At 39.8% G+C, this 20,173-nt stretch overlaps 2 protein-coding genes across 4 annotated transcripts in view; both read left to right on the top strand.

The window, feature by feature from the left end:
- Window positions 1-6,491, top strand: part of arid2 (AT-rich interaction domain 2) — a 42,494-nt gene extending 36,003 nt beyond the window's left edge. The window contains exons 16-21 of the mRNA XM_088347282.1: window positions 1-155; window positions 232-370; window positions 1,811-1,896; window positions 1,975-2,098; window positions 2,267-2,358; window positions 4,837-6,491. Coding sequence (XP_088203408.1) covers window positions 1-155; window positions 232-370; window positions 1,811-1,896; window positions 1,975-2,098; window positions 2,267-2,358; window positions 4,837-4,948 — 708 coding nt within the window. The 3' untranslated portion in view covers window positions 4,949-6,491. The remainder of the gene's footprint in view (window positions 156-231; window positions 371-1,810; window positions 1,897-1,974; window positions 2,099-2,266; window positions 2,359-4,836) is intronic.
- Window positions 6,492-8,843: 2,352 nt separating this feature from the next.
- Window positions 8,844-20,173, top strand: part of scaf11 (SR-related CTD-associated factor 11) — a 31,095-nt gene continuing 19,765 nt past the window's right edge. For 2 of the 3 annotated variants that reach the window (XM_088347565.1, XM_088347564.1), the window contains exon 1: window positions 8,844-9,020. The gene's annotated coding sequence lies outside the window, so the exon portion shown is untranslated. The remainder of the gene's footprint in view (window positions 9,021-20,173) is intronic. The other variant, XM_088347566.1, reaches the window with a different exon arrangement.

The raw sequence follows: 20,173 nt of genomic DNA, 5'->3' as shown, positions 1-20,173 counted from the left end.
ACAAGTGTTACCCCATCCCCGCCCCCTGTGAGGCAGCCTACAACAGCAGACAGTAGTCCTCAACCTTCTACATTGCCGAAAGTTATCACGGCACCACCAGAACAAAGTAGGAAACCTGGACAGAATTTTAAATGTCTTTGGCAGACCTGTAAACGGTGAGATGAGCAATACACACGCTAGTCCATCTTTTCTTTGCAGTGCTTCTGAACCTCTTATAATTATCGCCACTAGGTGGTTTGATACTCCATCCCAAGTCTTTTACCATGCCGCAACCCAGCATGGTGGAAAAGATGTTTACGGAGGCCAGTGTCAGTGGGAAGGTTGTGATCCTTTCCCGCGACAAAGGCTGTCCTTCATCACACATCTACAGGTATGAACTTTTCCAACTTTGTGTGTTTGTATAAAGTTTTGGGATCGTTCAAAGGGTGCATTTTCTCTAAGATTTAATCATTGCATCATTTAAAAATTACATCATAATTTCAAATGTTTTTAAATATCTAACATGAAAAATGTTTTCCTCTTAAACAATTACATAGTGGTAATTTTTCTAACGCTACAGCTAATTTATATAGAATAGAATTGTGTTTATTATCATTGATATCAACGGTGTAAAACATTGTATGCAACGAGATTAGACACAGCACAAAGATAAGAAATTTAGGATAAATAAGGAAAATAAATAAAATGTATGCTTAGAAAAACTGTCTTAAGTTAAAATAATGGTGAAATTAGAAAGAATAGTGCATGGTAACATTTAGCAGCAGTACTTTTGCAAGTTATAGATATGTAATTCACTAGGTGTATAGTACAGTTTTGTCCGCTCGTTTAGGGTGGTGATGACCTGGGGAAGAAAACTGTCCCTGAGCTTGTTTGTCCCTGTTTCTAAGGGACCCGTAGTGCCTACCAGAGGGCAACATGTCAAAGGGATTGTGGCCATGGTGGGAAACTTTTTTTTAATAACGTTAATGGCTCTGCTACGGTATCAGAAGCTGGTAATGTCTTCTAGATATATGTCTATGTCCACATTAGTAAGGTCGGGCCTAAATAAATCAGCCCGTGCCGCCCCTAGGCGCGGGTATATAGACCCGAACCCGACCGAACCCAACGGGTTAACTTGATTTGATAAACGAGCCCGAAATAAGCCCGAAGCTTTCATTTGCTGCCAAAGAAAACACAAAGCTTTACTCTGGTTGTGCGTAATTCAGCATCAAGTTGTGCGTTTCAGCTGAACTACGCAGCTCGTGGTTTACTTGGGGCCAAGTCCCTCCAATCAAGTGTGCACAGAAAGTGCAGCGCCTGAATGAACAGATTGGCTCGAAGTGGGCATTTCGGCGACGTGCAGCGAACGGAAGTGAAACTGAACAAAATGGCACCCAAAAGAAAAGAAAATTCTACAGATTGCAAGCTGCAAGTGAGAAGGAAGCCCGACCAGCCTGACTTAATAATTGACATTTTAAGCCCGAACCCGGACCGAATTTCGGGCTGGTTTGGCCCCGGGCCAAGAGAATCTAGTCTAAATTATGTCTGAGATGCCAGTTGCTAATGCTGGCAGAGGGCAGAAGGAGGAGTGTTTTTTATTTTAAATTGTCTGTATTGAAAATTTCTTAGAAAAATAACATTCCCATCCATATCAATATTGTAATTACACACAACTGGGAATAAAGAATCGCGAAAAAATATTTCCTGTGGGTCCACCCTACAGTGATTTGTTATATGAACTCAAACTGCATGATAGCTATCTTCTTTGTGGGGTCCCCTGCAATTAAGAATTTTGTTTTACCAATATTTTTGACCTTCCCCATTCTTCCAGGATAAGCACTGTTCTAGGGATGCTTTGCTGGCTGGACTCAAACTGGAAGAACAGCAGACACAAAGCCCCAACCCAACTCCCTCCCAGTATGTACAACGCTTTCATGTGATGTATATTAAGTGAGAAGGTATTTAAGCGCGACTTAAATATGTGTGTTTTTTAAGGACGCCCCCGGTGGCAGGTGGTGCACCAGCAGCCCGGGCACCAAAAGCAATCGTCAATCATCCCAGCGCAGCTCTCATGGCCCTCCGCAGAGGTTCACGAAACCTGGTCTTCAGGGACTTCACGGTCAGTAGAATCAGTTTGAACTCATCACTTATTTTGGAATTTCCGTGTCACTGCAAAGTTCATAGTTTTTAGATTTAAAAAAAAAAAATGACTTGGATTTTGATTCATTGTAACCTTAGTATTAACTCTTACCTATAAAAGCTCCCATGTCTTGTCTTACATTTCTAGGATGAGAAGGAGGGACCTGTGACCAAACATATAAGACTAACTGCTGCCTTAACTTTAAAGAATATTGCCAAGCACTCAGACTGTGGTCGCATGTAAGTATCAAGCCTATTGCTTGTCCAGTCATCAAGATAAAAATGGGCCAATAATTTAAATATTTCTTGAAAAGAGTCATACTTTTTTTCAGTTTAAACTATATTTTTTCATCCAAAAAAGTCCATATACATTTTCGCACTTGTAAATTTAGAAGACAAGTGAGTGAGTATCTTTTTTTTTTTTTTAAATGTTGCTTTTATACTTCAAGAGCTGCAGATCAAATAATTCCTCTTACTTAATTGGGCCGCAGCTTTTCAGTATTTCTCAATCTGTTGTTATTCAGATTTCTATTTGACATCTAATACAACTTTGCTGTCATGTGATAATAAACTAATACAGATGCTGCCCTACTTACAATTGTTCGTAAGTTGTATTTGTTCGTAAGTTGCTTCAGTGCTATATTTTGTACGTTTACGGTTTATACAAGTATGTTTAAGGCCTGTATAAGTAACCTGTATTGTTTAGTTCTAAAAAAATAAACATTTCATAAAATAATATGCTCCATAAAGATAGATAAAGGGAGGTTTTACTTTATTTTGGAAGATGAGCTTCAACAGTTCAGCGACTTTCTCCTTCGTGGTAAAAAGTGGCTGAAAAAAAGCGATTCCAACCATTTTCTCAACAGAATCAAGCTTCCATATTCCACTTTCATTTCAAATGAAACTGCTTGCCTTTTCTCTACACTTTTTACCAACCATATTGAATGGATGTACGAGATATTAAACAATAAGAATGTCAAAGTTCTTCACGCACTGGAGATAAAGCATAGAATGTTTACACACAAACTAGGAAGAGGAAGCGGCGAAAAAAAGCACTAGAAGAATGTCCTGTACTCAGAAAAAGGTGCACACAATACAAAATCTAACTTACAGCAATGTCCAGCGATTTTACGACACCCCTAAAAAATTTTTGTATTTACCGTTTATCGTAAGTCGAATGGTCATAAGTAGGGGAGCGTCTGTATATATTTTTGTATTTTCTTTTTTAGTTTTTGCCTTTCTGCAATGTTTACAATACAAATTGTTATGTTGTACAAACCTCTATATAATTCAAAACAATCCCAAAAAAAATTTTGTTAAAAAAGTCAACCAAAATGGATTTAAAACATTCCATAAAGGCAATAAAGTAACACGACCTTTTACCAAACGATACTTGATGACGAAAAAACACGTTTTACTTGCTAATTAGCAATAGAATAGACTAGAATATAATTGTCTTTATTAAGTTAAGTAAGTTAAAATAATGATGAAATGAGAAAGAATAGTGCATGGTAACATTTAGCACCACTACTTTTGATAATTATAAATATGTAATTCACGAGGTTTATATATGTATTAATTATTTTTATTTTTTGTTTCTTTAAAAAATTCAACCAAAATGGATCTTAAACATTCCATAAAGGCAATAAAGTAACGCGACCCTAATACTTGATGACCCCCCCCAAAAAATGTACTTGCTAATTAGCAATAGAATAGACTAGAATAGAACTCAAACACTTGCGGTCTTTTTGGAGAGCAACAATCATCATCACTTGTTTATTGTAAACACACCGTACTCTTTTTAAAACTAAACTCTCATCCTCCCCTACACTCTTGCATCAACTCTCGCGACATTCATTGCCATACTGATATCATTCATGCGCACCTCACATTCTACGCCTACACCATCTCCAGCGCGCTAAGAACTTTGACATTTTTATTGTTTAATATCTTGTGCATCCATTCAATATGGTTGGTGTAAAGTGTAAAGAAGATGCAAGCCAATTTCTTTAGAAAGGAAAGTGGAATAAGAAAGCTTGATGCTGTTGAGAAAATAGTCTGAACGCTTTTTTTTGGCCACGAGGAGGACCTCTTGAAGCGCATCCCCCAGAAGTAAATTTAAGTCAACTTTATCTTAATAGAGCATATTTTATGAAACGTTTTTTTTTCAGTAAAAAAAACTATACAGGTTGCGTATACAAGCCCTAAACATACTTATATAAACCTTAAACATACAAAATATAGCACTGAAGCAACTTGCAAACAAATTCAACTTACGAACGTTCGTAAGTAGTTGTAGTTGTTTTTTTGTTGCCGTTGTATACTCTGTTGGTAATGTCGTGATCTCGAGACAAGTTTTCGTGTCATATGTTAAAGTTCATCCCGTAAACAAACAAGTACAGAAGTGAACTTTTCTTTTAAAATTAAAAAAACGAATCAAAATAGCAATACAGGTCTAAAAAAAAAAATCGCAATTAGTTTAGGTTTTGTTTTTTGGGTTTTTTTTTCTAAATCGTGCTGCCCTAATTTCCAACCCTATCAACTTTTTTTTGTGGGTTATAAGGCACAGTTTCAAATTTCTGGACAATTTGTGTTTTTTAGGCGCGCCTTCAGTCCGGAAAACATGTTACCTAATTGTTATGGTTACCGAAGATATAAACTGCATGTTAAGGTATGATTCAAGGTTGCACCTGAAGGCAGATCTGATTCTCCTTTCAGGCTGGTGAAGAAGCACGAGCCGCACCTGTCGGTGCTGGCACTAAGCAACATGGAGGTTTCCACCACGCTCGCCAAATGCCTTTATGAACTGACACGATCGCTCCAGGCCTAACGCCAAAGGACAACTTACCGAAGCCTCTCCATGTTCACAAATCCACTGAGGCCAGAGGAGCAAGACGCCGGCTGAAAGGAAGTTGAAAACACACCCCCTACGCCGCCCTACTCTTATTCCTCCTCAACTGAAACTCCGCTGTGCGCCCTCATCCACACACTCTGAAAACTGCCACGGGGTCTTCCACCAGCTTTCCATTACAAGGAGCTATTTCCAACCGCTTCCCTAAGGGACGCCATCGACGAATTCCCCCCCAAAATAAACACCAAACGCAAGCACATTTTGTCAGTTTTTTTCTTTCCCTCCCAAGATTTGATGGACATGTACTGACTAACTAAAGACCATCCAGATTTTGGGGTTGGTCGAATGGGAAAGGGGTGTGCTTTGAAAGATCAAGGAGGACTTGACTGGGAACTGGCGCAGACCTTTTTGTTTTGGTTGTTTTTCTTTCAAACTTGGTAGCTTGGTTTTCTTACTTGAGTCGATATATTTTCACTTATTTATTATTGAAATGGATACCATTACAATTAATTAAATACATCTTGTAAATATGTTGTGAATACACACACACACACACATATATATATATATATATATACATACATATATAAAATTGTATTTATATATATATATATATATATATATATATATATATATATATATATATATATATATATATATAAGATCCTCTTTGATGATGATGCAGCCACTGGAGAACGTGCTCTGTGGTCTTAATAGAAATATTCCTTTGTTAGGATTGAATAAAGTAGTATGTTTTGTTTTGCTTTTTTATGATCCCTGGTTATTTGTATTTGTATCTAATGTGATTCTATACTCAGCAGTGGATGAATGTACTTAAAACCCTGTAAATACTTCTGCAAAGGTACTGATTCTGTAAAGCCTGAGGAGAGAAAAACAGTTTTTTTTTTGTGGAACTGTGACATTTTGTATCATAATACCTTGTAGAACTCATTTTGCTGGCTGAAAGAGTATGGAATAATATATCGTCATTTTGTAGAAAAAAAATTGAAGGCATTTTCCTTTTCTGTTCCCATACACCTTTCCCTCAATGTGCACACACAAAAAAGACACAAGTGACAGTTATCCACTGTAAGCGTTTTTTGTCATGGTGCGGGCACAATGCGCGTACCTAATTTTGTTTGTATTTTCAAATTGGTTTAAATTTTTATACAGGTTTTTTCCTGTGTTCTTTGCTTTTCGTGCAGGTATACTATTTTCTTCACTTTTTTCTATTTCAATATAGTGTGGATTTTTATTGTAATATTTTTTCATTCTTAATACCATGCCACATTCCAGCTCAAGTTCTCAAAATTGTCCCCTCTCGACTGTGTTTTGTGTGTTATGTACGACTGCCTGTCCTTTTAGCATCTGACTGGGGAGGGGGTCTACCCGATCATCCGCATTTCTGCAGTGTCTGTAGGATGTGTGACTAAACATAGATCTAACACTCTGTTAGAGATTGGCTTTATTTACTTTGGTGACTGTTTATAGTTTTTAAATAAAAACACTGAACATTTTTGCATTTTATGTTTTCCCATTCTGTTCCTAATCAAAATGTACATTCTTTGCCACTTGGTATTTGCAAAGTTCTGCACCACTTCTCCCTGCAAGATGTGTTTTGGAATTTTAATTGTATTTTTGAAGCAAATTAGGATAAACGGATCCAGTTTATTTGATATGTCAAATAAATTTTGTAAAGGAATATAAAATTGTATTGTTGTTAGTTGGCTTCTCACAGATAATTGAACAGTTAATGTTGTGCTGCTCCAGGGAAATTGATACAGTTCCAGAATGAGTTGTATGGAAATGCAATAGCCAACTTAAAATCCATAAAAATGATGGATTGGAAAAAAAGGTTTATTGACGGAATTGTTGATTATCACCTTTGAGAATAGGTTGTTATTGTATACTGGATGTTGGTTGGCTCCCTCAACCACTATAGTCGTAGGGGCACCATTTTCAGTGGGTGTCCTGGGCAAGAACAATACGTTTTTTCTTCCAAAAGATTTAATATATTTTGATTATTTACTTTTTTCTCGTTGGAAAATATATCATAAAGGGACAGTGTTTACTATTTGAACACTAGATGTTGTATTTCAAAAAAAAGATTTGGGTCATTTGTCCATTTAACATTTTTATTTTGGTATGATTTTTTTAAGATGAGCAAAATTATATGTTGCTTATTTAAGTGTGATATTTGTTTTTCCTCATTTGAGATTTATACTTTTATTTTAGCTAAATTGTCCTTTATAATAGGTACATTTGTCTAATCGTTTGTGATCTCCTGTCTCAATTATTGTAATGTACAATCCGGTTTCCCAAAGTCCAAAATCAAGAACCTGCAGCTAATACAAAATGCTGCAGCGAGGCTTTTAACCAATTATATTACCCCGATTTTAGTTAACTTGTATTGGATCCTTGTCAGCTTAAGATGTTATTTTATGGTTCTGTTGGTAGTATACAAAATCAACCATAGACTTGGTCCCTCATATCTTTAGGATTTAATTCTCCCATATGTTCCTGTCCAGAGCCTTTGCTCTGAAAATTCTGGTCCACTAATGATCCCAAGAGCCAGGAAGAGATGGCAGTTTCGAGAGTGTTCTCCATTCGGGCCCTGATGCTGTAGAATGCTCTGCCCTCTGAGATTCAATCTGCAACAAAAAATCTAGGCTTAAGACACACTTACAGTATATTTTATAGCTTATAAATGACCTATAGTTCATGTTAACCATATCTGTGTATTGTTTGTTAATGCTGCATCCATCGCAACCTAGTCATGCTTTTTGTTTTATTTCTTATTTTTTTATTATACTTTAATTATTTTATATTTTATTTTTAATGTTATTGTTATTGGGCGGCATGGCAGCTCAGTAGTTCTGAGGTCATACGATCAAATCTACCTACAAGCCTTCCTGTTCTCCCCATGCTTGGGTTTCCTCCGGGCACTCCCACATTCGCAAACAAAACATGCATGTCAGGTTAATTGGCCGGGTCAAATTGTCCCAAGGTGTCTGTTTCTGGGAGCCCTGTGACTGGGTGGCAACCAGTTCAGGGTGTTCCCTGCCAACAGCCCGAAGACAGCTGAGATACTCCCCCGTGACCCTGCTGCGGCTAAACGGTGCAGATAATGGATGGATCAATTTTTGTTATTGCAACATCGCTTGCAGCCTGGTCATCCTGGAAGAGGGATTACCACACATGCGGTCCCTTCTCAAGGTTTCTTCATTTTCCTCAGGTTGAGGTTTTTGAGTTGTTCCATGCCTTCATGCAGGTTTTAGATAATTAGATGGTGTAATAATAGTCTGTATTTTGCAATAGTCTGTGGTCTGTGTAGCCCTTCAACTCCTTATGATTGAGGCTATACAAATAAACATGACTTGATTTTACTTGACTATTCTAGTATTAAACTAAATTATTGGAGTCTTGCCATAAAAACACGTGAATAATGTGAAAATATATCGATAGCCCTAAATGAGTGAATAGGGAATATTGAACTATGATAACAATTTAGATTGTCAGCAACCGTATGTACGTAGTTAATAATCACACCATATTCTAAAAGCGAACAGCCCAATTACATAATAGCCTGTTTGTTGGCAAACTGTTTTTTTTTTTTTTTCAAATGGTCGTTTTTATTTATTGTGGTCTGTCACCCTTGGGTTTCCATGTATGCTTATTTACTTAAAAAATGTTACATAGCCAGAACCGTAATCTCTAGCTGAAGGTTAACTTTTACTAAAGTTGAATTATAGTTTAGCTCAGAAGAATTTGAATTTACAGAAGGGAAATAAATGTAATGATCAATATTCCTGTGCTGTAATGCTTGGTGTCTCCAAGTGAAGGCGCTCCTCGAAAAAAACCATTAACTCACTGCGAGACATGTGGCCGAGAATTGGTGAAATCCTTGCCTGATTTTTAGCCCCACAACAACAACTACCGCGATCCAACTCGTAATTTTGTGGCCTGTAAACATTCGCTCAAAAACGGGAAAAAAGGTTAGCGCTTGGAAGCGTTTATCTGCATCCAAACACGGCACGGAGGAACTTTAAAGGTGAGTTATAGCACAGTGGCTTATTTTGCTAACCAGCCTCAATCAAGTCTTAGCTTCTTATTACGACGTAAGCAGGTGTTAGTCCCAAGCAGCTAGTTAGCTTGGTCAGGCTAACTTAAGATAACTAAACTTCGTGTTAGCAACCTAGCATATATACGACCTTTGCTGTAAATTAAAGTTGCTAATAATAGCTTGTCTTGGATTTGCTAAGTGTGCTAACGTCAAAGTAACTACTCTAAAGCTGTTTTTACGAGGGGGTTGTATGGGTAATTCGGTTAGCATTAGCAAGCAAGCTAACCATAACAAACAAGTACTACAATTGCAATCAAACAAAACTGAGCCTAAGATGTTAATAATAGTTTTATATTGGGTCATTTAAATGAAATGCAACGCGAGCGCTGTGTCGTGAGTAGGACTGAATAAACAACTGGTTTATTGAATACTTTGGAGCTGTTTGACACTTAGTTCCATGTAATTATTATTAAATATAACTGTTAAATATATTTTCCCCATGAAAATGTCATATTAGAGCACAGGTTATTTTATGATGTGAAATGTTGATTATTATTAAGGGTACAACCACTAATCGAATAATCAAAAAGCCAATTAGTTATTTCAGGCATGAATATCTCACCTCTTAGAGAAATTCGGCGTTTTCAATTAAAAGGGTAACCAACGTGCATTGTATAAACCCAAGGAGAAAATGTTTTTACAGGGGAGGGTGGTGGGTTGAATATATATGAAACCTGTTCGTGTTTTTCACACGCGGGACAGTTGTAGTGCCAGATGTATCTCTGGTAGAGATCAAATCGGGCCCAAAAAACCCGTCCTGGCCTGCGGGTGGTTATAGCTCAAACCAGCCCGAGTCCGACCTATTAACTTGATTTGAGGGACCGAGCCCAAAGTAGACCTGAATTTTAAAATGTTATTTGTGAGGAGGATGGGTGATCTTGGCTGTCTCTGACAACAACCCCCGCCGTGTGCCTGCAGTCTGTGTCCGACAAAGCCGGTGTTGTGCCCAAATTCGACTCCTCTGCAGATTCCTCCCCCCCTCACGTGAACGCGCATTCTGCTATTCTGCTGCGCTTCCAACAAAAGCGATCATATTCTATATAAAACGCTTATTAAAACAATAAAGCGAGCTAATTATAACAATTGGGAGATCCTAGTCTATATAACGCGTTTATTTAAACAATAAAGCGCGATATAACGCGTTTATTTAAACAATAAAGCGCGATCGTATTCTACAAATTGCGTTTGTTAACGCAGATGCAAAAGTCACCAATGTCAATGTACGCTATGATTTCCGCGATCACAACTAATTGTACACAAATAACATTTATTTGATTTACTATGTATGTAATGTCTTTTTGTGAATGAAACCCTGGTTGCATTGGATCCCGCGGTGTAAACAAATAATAATAATATAATAATGCATTTTATTTAAAAGCGCCTTTCAGGCCACCCAAGGACACTGTACAAACAATGAAAAAAAAAAAAAAAAAAAAAAAATACAATTTAAAAAGTTGTAAACGAAATAATAAATAAAAACAAGACATACAATCATAAAAACATAAGAAATGGAGAAGCTATGTGTTGTAGGCAGTCCTGAACAGGTGTGTTTTTAGACGGGACTTAAAAGTGAAGAGAGGTGTGCAGTTTTGGAGGTCCGGAGGTAGATTGTTCCAAAGCTTGGGAGCAGCGCGACTGAAGGCTCTGGCTCCCATGGTGCTCAGATGGGCAGGGGGCACTGACAGTCGGAGGGAGGACGAGGATCTGAGGGAGCGAGTGGGGACGTGCACCTGGAGAAGGTCGGACAGGTAAGGAGGAGCCAGGTTGTGAATGGCCATATATGTATATAAGATGAGTTTGTAGCTGATGCGATGCTGAACAGGAAGCCAGTGTAGCTGTTGGAGAACGGGGGTGATGTGCTGCTGGGAAGATGTTTTTGTGATGATGCGAGCAGAGGCGTTTTGAACCAGCTGAATTTTATGGAGGGACTTTTGGGGAAGGCCGAAGAGGAGAGCATTGCAGTAGTCAAGGCGGGATGTGACAAGACTGTGGACGAGAATAGCAGTAGTGCGGGGGGTGAGGGAAGGGCGGAGTCTGGTAATATTGCGGAGGTGGAAATAAGCAGTGCGGGTGATGGTGTTGATATGTGAGTGGAAGGTAAGCATGCTATCCAGGATGACACCCAGACTCTTGACCTGGGGGGAGGGGGACACTAAGGAGCTGTCGATGTTGAGAGAGAAGTTGTTTACTTTGGATAAAGTGGATTTGGTGCCAAGAAGGAGGAATTCTGTTTTATTGGCATTTAATTTAAGAAAGTTTGTTGTGAACCATGTTTTGAGTTCGGAAAGGCAAGAGGTGAGGGAGGGAGGTGGGAGTATGGAGTTTGGTTTGCAGGAGAGGTAGAGTTGGGTGTCATCAGCAAAGCAGTGAAAGTGGATATTAAATTTGCGGAGGATATGACCAAGAGGCAAGAGGTAGACGATGAAGAGAAGAGGACCTAAGACAGATCCCTGGGGTACACCTGAGGTGACTAGGGAGGGCTTTGAGGTGAAGGATTTCAGCTGGACAAACTGAGTGCGGCCAGTGAGATAGGAATGGAACCAACTGAGGGGAGTATGGGTGAGACCAATGGAGGAGAGTCTATTGAGGAGGATAGGGTGAGAGATTGTGTCGAAGGCGGCGCTCAAGTCTAGGAGGATGAGGATGGAGACTAAACCGGAGTCGGATGCTATGAGGAGATCATTTACAATACGGATTAGGGCAGTCTCTGTGCTGTGGCGGGGGCGGAAACCAGACTGAAAGGGCTCATAGAGAGAGTGGAGGGACAGGTGCGAGTGGAGTTGAGCAGCAACAGTTTTTTCAAGGATTTTTGAAATAAATGGAAGGTTGGAGATGGGGCGGAGGTTGTCGAAGTTGTTGGGGTCAGCACCATGTTTTTTAAGTGTAGGAGTAACAGCAGCGGTTTTGAAAAGTGATGGGACAATACCAGAAGAGAGTGAGGAGTGAATAATGGCAGATATGAGAGGAAGCAGGGAAGGGAGGCAGGATTTAACAAGGGATGAAGGGAGGGGATCGAGCTGGCAAGTGGTGGGCTTGGATTTGAGTATGAGGTTGGATAATTCAGCAGTCGTGGGTGGAGCAAAACTGGAGAAGAAGTGACAAGGAGAAGGAAATTCAGATGGGGAGGGAGCAGACAGGTTTTGATGGAGTTGCTGATGAATCTTAAGGATTTTGTGATTGAAGTACTCCATTATGGAGTTGCAGGTTGCTGTGGAGTACAGGTGGAGGGGGAGAGAATTTGGTGGCTGGAGGATTTTGTTCATGACAGAGAAGAGAGTTCTTGAATTTCCTTCGTTGGAAAGGATGAGGCCGGAGTAGTAGCTGGATTTGGTTTGTGCAATTTGGTCCTTGTATTTAGCAGTATGGGTAGTGTACATGTCCTTATGGATGGTGAGGCCGGTTTTCTTATAGAGTCGCTCAAGTTGGCGGTTCTTTGATTTCATTGACCGAAGAGCGGGTGTAAACCAGGGGGCAGATGTGGAGAATAAGGCAGTCCTGGTTTTCAGGGGGGCAAGAGAATTTAGAATATTTGTGAGGCAGGTATTGTAGTGAGTGGTAAGCTCATCCGGGCTTGAAAGAGCTTCTGGGGGTGGGGAACGGTCAATAATGGAGCAGAGGGTGTCAATGTTGATATTTTTGGTATTACGAAAAGAAATGAGACGGGAGGTTTTGACAGTAGAGAGACAGAGTACGGTGTTAAAAGTGAGGAGGACATGATCAGATTCAGGAAAAACGTTGGAAGTGGGCTTGGAAGTAGAGAGGCCAGAGCAGCAAACCAAGTCCAATGTGTGGGCTTTAATGTGGGTGGGGAAGTCAATAAGGCTGTGTATCCCGAGACTCTCCAGGCAGGATGTGAAGTCTCTGGTGAGTGGCAGGTTGGGGTTGTCCATGTGAATATTGAAATCTCCTAATAAAATTAAATTTGGCGAGAGAGTGGATAGATGTGTAATTAAGCTGGAGAATTCATTGATAAAATCACTATGTGGCTTTGGGGGGCGATAAATTGAAGCAATAATGGTTGGCGTGGGTCCGGGGAGCTTAAACACCAGGCATTCAAAGGAAGTCGATGAAGTGACGGAGACAGGCAAGACTTTCCACTTCTCGCGGTGAATTACCGCGAGACCTCCTCCACGGCCGTTGCCACGGGGACGGCAGATGTAAACAAAGCCGGGAGGAGTGGAGTCAGTCAGAGCAGCGAAGTCGTTTGTTTGTTGCCAAGTTTCTGTTAAAACGAGGAAGTCGAGTTTTCGTTCGGCGAGGACGTCTTGGATGAGGTGGCCCTTGTTCCTGAGTGAGCGGACGTTCAGCAATCCAAAGTTGACGGCGGAGGTGTCTTGTTTGACGGCGGCAGTGCTGTTAGCCGACCTAGCTAGGCGGGCTAATGTATGGCAGTTAGCCCTACGGCCGCAGTTTATGGGAGGGCGTCGAGATGTGGACCAGGTCGAGGTGATTGAACCAGGGTTTTTATACTCGACGTGCCTGCGCGATCCGCGGTGAATGTAACGGCGTCGAGGCAGGCGAGTTATGTCAGGATGGTGGAGCAGCTCCGGTGGCGGAGGCCCCCGCGCAATCCACCGGATCCGGAGAAGATCCGCGATAGAATACTGGAGCAATCCTGTCGCTGGATGGTGGCAGAACGTCAGGAGTATCAGGAATAATCCAAAAGCGGCGAGGTTTTGGCACGCCATGACGAGGGAGAGAGGCCGGTGCTGTGACAGCTGGTATGTTTAAGTTAGCCCGAGGGCTAAGTTACGAGGGTTTGATTGATAAAGTGAAATGTTGGTTCAGGTTACATCAACCAAAGTACCCACAGTCCAAAACAGAAGGGCAAAAGAAAAATCAGAAAAAGTATCTGAGCTTCGAAAAAGTTTGGAAAAGTTTTTGGAGTGAGAAGCGGCGACATACACGCCAGCGTCCTCTCACCCCGGAGAGTTTTATAAGCATTTGCTTCTTACTACCCCTTTTCGAAAATATTATGTAACGTTATTTTGTTGTTGAGTTATTGTTTTTGTAATGTTTTTTATTTTGATGTTCGAATAAAGTTATCATTCATTCATTCAACTTTCAACTCCCATAGTTTTTTTTCCATTTAAAATCGGACTTCCCTGCCTATACTGTTTGCAAAATAAGACACGCTTTAAACCTTATTATGCTCTTTGGTTTTGGGATCCAACTACAGAGGAATACCTCCACTATGCGATGTGTTACTGAATAGGTGTTCGACCAATCTAGTTCGTTTTTATTACTACTATTAATAATAATAATAGTAGTATTATGAAAAACGTCTGAAAGTTTTCAAATTCACTGTGCTGACATATTGATGCCACAGAAGGTTACTCTACAAGTTACAAGTCTGTTTCTCCAACAGAGTCTGTTTTAGCAGGGGAGGGAGGATTTGGGCAGGCAAAAAGAGATTTAGCCTGCCCAAATCCTCCCCCCCCCCCCCCCCTGCTAAAACAGACTCTGTTGGAGATACAGACTTGTAACTTCTAGAGTAACCTTCTGTGACATTAATAAGTCAGCACAGTGAATTTGGGGTCATTTGGAGTTTTTATTCAGGAGTTAGCAGGGGGGGGGGGGATTTGGGCAGGCATTTCATTTTGCCTGCCCAAATCCTCCCCCCCCCCTGCTAAAACAGACTCTGTTGGAGATACAGACTTGTAACTTGTAGAGTAACCTTCTGTGGCATCAATATGTCAGCACAGTGAATTTGAAAACTTTCAGACGTTTTTCATAATACTACTATTATTATTATTAATAGTAGTAATAAAAACGAACTAGATTGGTCGAACACCTATCCAGTAACACATCGCATAGTGGAGGTATTCCTCTGTAGTTGGATCCCAAAACCAAAGAGCATAATAAGGTTTAAAGCGTGTCTTATTTTGCAAACAGTATAGGCAGGGAAGTCCGATTTTAAATGGAAAAAAAAACTATTTGTTTACACCGCGGGATCCAATGCAACCAGGGTTTCATTCACAATAAAAAAGACATTACATATATAGTAAATCAAATAAATGTTATTTGTGTACAATTAGTTGTGATCGCGGAAATCATAGCGTACATTGACATTGGTGACTTTTGCATCCGCGTTAACAAACGCAATTTGTAGAATACGATCGCGCTTCGCGCTTTATTGTTTAAATAAACGCGTTATATCGCGCTTTATTGTTTAAATAAACGCGTTATATAGACTAGGATCTCCCAATTGTTATAATTAGCTCGCTTTATTGTTTTAATAAGCGTTTTATATAGAATATGATCGCTTTTGTTGGAAGCGCAGCAGAATAGCAGAATGCGCGTTCACGCGAGGGGGGGAGGAATCTGCAGAGGAGTCGGATTTGGGCACAACACCGGCGAGCACGGGCAGCACCGATCACCGGTGATGCACACGCGCTGAGCAGCATGTATGTTGCACTCATCTACCATGAAGAAAAATAAACATTGAACACATGACGAGTGGATGAAAAAAAAGTGAGATAGGAAAATCTGGACCGATTTAATGATTGACTATTTATGCTCGAACCTCGCCGAATTTCGGGGCCCAGATTTTACCTCTAATCTCTGGGGATAATCTTAGCCTAGTTGTTAGTTAGCCTGTTCAGGTGCAAGCTGGCTGGAGAGAACAAATAACCACAGTAACTTTAACAAACACAATTTAACCTGGTTTTATGCAAGCGACTTGAGGCTAAAATCAGTCCATAGAACAAACCCATTTAGGCTTTTTTGGTTGCACATTGCACTGGATCATATCTGCTCCACACCCTTTTCACCTTTTTAACCACTGACCCATTTTTATGCGTGTTACATCCATCCAGTATAATAATTAATAATAAGAAATTCTCCAATTGCTTTGACTTTCAGCATGTCAACAATGGCTATTTGAATTTTATTCTATTGTCTATAAACATATTTGTTTTGAAATCCAAATTTTCTGTGTTGATACCAAAAGGTTTTAGTTTTCACTATTGGTCAGACCACTCGTACAGACTTTACTTTTACATAATACTACCTCAGGGGTCTCAATAATTTGGATTCTGATGCTTTTCAGCATTAGTTTTCGGTTCGCAGTTCACGGATCCCTTAACCGTACGGGTCGCTGGAGCACCATTGACAATGCAACTCTGGACAGCCTTCTCCACTGTTGTCGATCCCTAGCATGTTCTTGGCTCGTGGCAAAGTTGGAACCAGTCATTCCTTAATGTTGTTGGCTCAGTTCTTTTTCTGTCTTTCTCTCCTCCTGTCCATTTGAACTGTGACCTGGAGAGTTATCTTGGTCAGTCCTGACGATTTTGTGAAGTGACCATACCACTGAAGTTTCCGTCTGCACACGGTTGACAAGTTCTTTGTATGGTCCAATTTGCCCTCTGATGGTCTTGCGCACCGTTTCGTTTTGTACATGGGCTAAGTAACTCATGCCTAGGAGTTTCCTGTTGCATCACATCTCCATGGCCTGGATTTTCTTTTCCTGTTTGGCTGTGAGCGTCCATGTCTCACAAGAGTATAGAAAGATGGAAGTAACCATCGCTTACATGAGACTGATCTTTGATTTCACTGCTATGATCTTGTCCCTCCAGACGGGTTTACGTCTGGCAAGTGCGACTGTACATATTTTTACCGTGTGGAAATAAATCTTAACATTCTTAACTACAGGAGTTTTTCGGAAAATTCGAATTTTGTGATGAAGATATTTCTTAGTAATGCAAATTTTAAAAAGTAAAAAAAAACATACATTTTGGAATAATACCTGAAATATTTTAAGCTGATTATTATTCAAATATTGTTGATTATGGATTCTAGTAGCGCTGCACGGTTTTGGAAAAAACCTTATTGTGATTTTTAAGACCTGTATTGCAATTTCGATGCAATTTTCGACTTTTGAAAGGTAAAGTGCATTTTTTTGCCTGTTTTATTTTTGGGGAGAACTTAAACATATTGACATGCAACTTAACCACGATATGACATCCTTAGAGACTGAGAGTATATGATTGCAACAAAATAACAACTATAAATCTACAAATAAGAACAGAATTGCAGTTAAAGAAATGGTCTTTATTGTCTTCATACAAAAGTACAATGAAATTGGAGGGCTACTCCTTTCAATGTAAGAAAGCAATTTAGAGAGCTAGTGATGGGTAACCACGACCGTTGCAAGGTCTTTGTGATGATTGAAAATACAAGAGTCACAAATGTAGCAGGTTTCCACGTGTTGTAGCTCCAAGTCTTCCATTTCATGGGTAATGTATCTAGTGTTGGTGACTAGCCACGTTCGTCAAAGTTGTTAGCCTAGCTGTTAGCTTTCCCTTCTGATGCCACCTCAGTCGATTCCAGACGCGATGAAAATCCGGGGAGCACCCACTGGCGATCAGCTTCTTTTGCGCTCTTCTCACTTTCCTCAGAGTCCAATATAATTAAAGAATTTATTTTCAATGTAACGAGCCACTAAAGCACATGTGTCAAACTCCCGACCCGCGGGCCACGTCCGGCCCGCCGTGTGATCATATCCGGCCCGCCAGACCATTTTACATTATTTTTATTAATGGCCCGTTCTCCATCTCGTTCAAAGCTTGAACCATTAATCCTATTCAGATACACGCAAAGCCTAACCAAAGCTGAAGTATAAACAGTACTTTTCAGAATATATAGGACACGTTTTCACTACGATTTACAGTCAAGGTGCCACACAAAATAAAACTCGTTTTGGCTGTACAACGCTAAAGAATCCTTTTATATAAAAGCTCACTATATAATCTGTGTTTAGTGTTCAGATACTTTTTGATAAATCCACAGAACAAACTGTAAATACGCCAAAACACCGGAAGAGAACTTAGTTATTTGATTGGGTGAGTGGGAGGGATGGGTGGAGCTATGCAAAAAGTCCAAGCACTCCTTCCTATCTCTCGCCCTACTCCGTCTGCGCTGTTCTCAGAATGTTGTTACGTTTTTACAAAATAAATGCTTGCATCTGGTTTTGAAACCAATATGTATGAAAAAAGGGTCAAAATGAGTTTAACCGATCTTGAGTCATTGCTAGAAAGAGACAAGTTTAAAGTGGTATGTTTGTTGATTTTGGGACAGGGGCTCTGGCATTATTCTCTTTTCATCATTTTTATCAAATCATCAAAAATAAATGTGCTGAAGACTCAGCTTTTGTCTGGGGCGCGGGTTTATCAATTTAGTAAATTTGTCTCATAATATATGGTGTGGCTCTTTCCCAAAATAAAATTAATATATTTTGCTTTTATGGCTCTTTTAGTCAAAAAGGTTCCCGACCCCTGCTATATACTATATATAAATACTAAACCCTTTTTGCCGCGCTGAAAACACAATACTGCAAAGAACTACACAGTGTCTAGCTGCGGTCAGAGCAAATGATCAAATCAGAGTCATAAGAGCAAAGAAAACTGAATGATTAGAATTGTTATTTCTGAAAAATACATGTTTTATGTATATTTCCAGGTTTTGTAGCATTTTCATATTTCTACTTTTGACAGGGGATATATTAAGGAGAGCAAAATCTTTTGGGATATTTAAGTTTTTTTTTAATATATACATTGACATAGGAGCAAATGAATTTGAATGTTATTTTAATGTTAAGTTGTTTAAGTTAAGTTCTAAGTTGTATAATTTAACAAGCTATTTTTATTTAGAGCAAAATAATACATACTGTATAAGTGATTTAAGGTTTAAATTTAATAATCTTGTCTGTTTTTATTCATATTTATGTTCCAAAAACATTCAGTTTAGGTTTGTTCAATAAATGTTTATGCTGGTTGGCCCGCGACCTTAAGTGTGTTTTGAATTTTGGCCCCTTGTGCAATTGAGTTTGACACTTCTGCACTAAAGCAACAAGATGTGGCGTTTGTTTTGGTGGCCACTTGTGCGCCAGGCTGTTTGGCTAAGCACTTGCACCCGGCCTACCAAAGTCGTCCACTCACGTCTTGCAAACTTTGCCTAACATTTATTGGTTGATGCCATTACAACCTGCTTCTGATTGTCCGGCGCTGTTAAACCACAAAATGTTACACTTTGTGTTGGCCAAACACTCCATCACTCAAATAACAAACTGAAACTATGAATTCTTGAAAAAAACGCTGTGTTTTGCGGTTACACTATTGCACTACTTCACATCGCGATATCGATTGGATTTTGGGTAATCTTGCACGCTATAGGGAGCTTATAGCGTACTAATGTACGTCTTCAGGATATTGTAATATTTTGAGATGCGATATTTAAGTTTTTGCCATAATCCGCAAATAAACAACAACTTTCAATATGTAATTTATTGGAAATAATTCCAGAATGTATGACATTTTTAATAGCAATCCAGAAAATAAAGATCTTGTTTATAGGGCTGCATGATTTTTGAAGGGCAGCACGGCGGCGCAGTGGTTAGCGCTTGTGCGGCACAGTTCATGTCATGGGAACCTGTCGTGGGTTCAAATCCAGCTCCAGACTTCCTGTGCGGAGTTTGTATGTTCTCCCCGTGCTTGCGTGGGTTTCCTCCGGGCACTCCGGTTTCCTCCCACGTTCCAAAAACATGCATTTCAGGTGAATTGGCCGGTCCAAATTGTCCCTAGGCGTGAATGAGCGTATGAGTTGTCTGTCCCTGTGTGCCCTGCGATTGGCTGGCAACCAGTTCAGGGTGTCCCCTGCCCACTGCCCGGAGATGGCTGGGATGGGCTCCAGCCCCCCCGCGACCCTAACGAGGATAAGCGGTACGGCTAATGAGATGAGATGAGATGATTTTTGGGAAAAAAAAAAACACACAACAACAGACCAACAATTTTTCAGGCCAGTATTGTGTTTTCGATGCAATATTCGATTTGATTTTTTTTAAGTACATTTTCTGTGTTTGTTTTGTTTTTGTTTACACCCAAGCATATTGAAATGCTAAACTTATAGAAAACAGTACCATCCTCTGGCAAGCTTTACCGTATTTTCCGCACTATAAGGCGCACCTAAAAGTCTTAATTTTTTTCAAAAGCTGACCATGCGCCTTATATATGGATTAATATTAAGTCGCAAAGTCTTGCAACTAATGAAAGCAGCCGCCGACTAGATTTTCCCCTGAACGCGAA

Source organism: Urocampus carinirostris, chromosome 11 (genome assembly GCF_059441175.1).
Source record: "Urocampus carinirostris isolate Australia breed hairy pipefish chromosome 11, RoL_Ucar_1.0, whole genome shotgun sequence".
NCBI classification, from domain to species: Eukaryota; Metazoa; Chordata; class Actinopteri; order Syngnathiformes; family Syngnathidae; genus Urocampus; species Urocampus carinirostris.
This window is presented reverse-complemented; position numbering and strand designations above follow the sequence as displayed.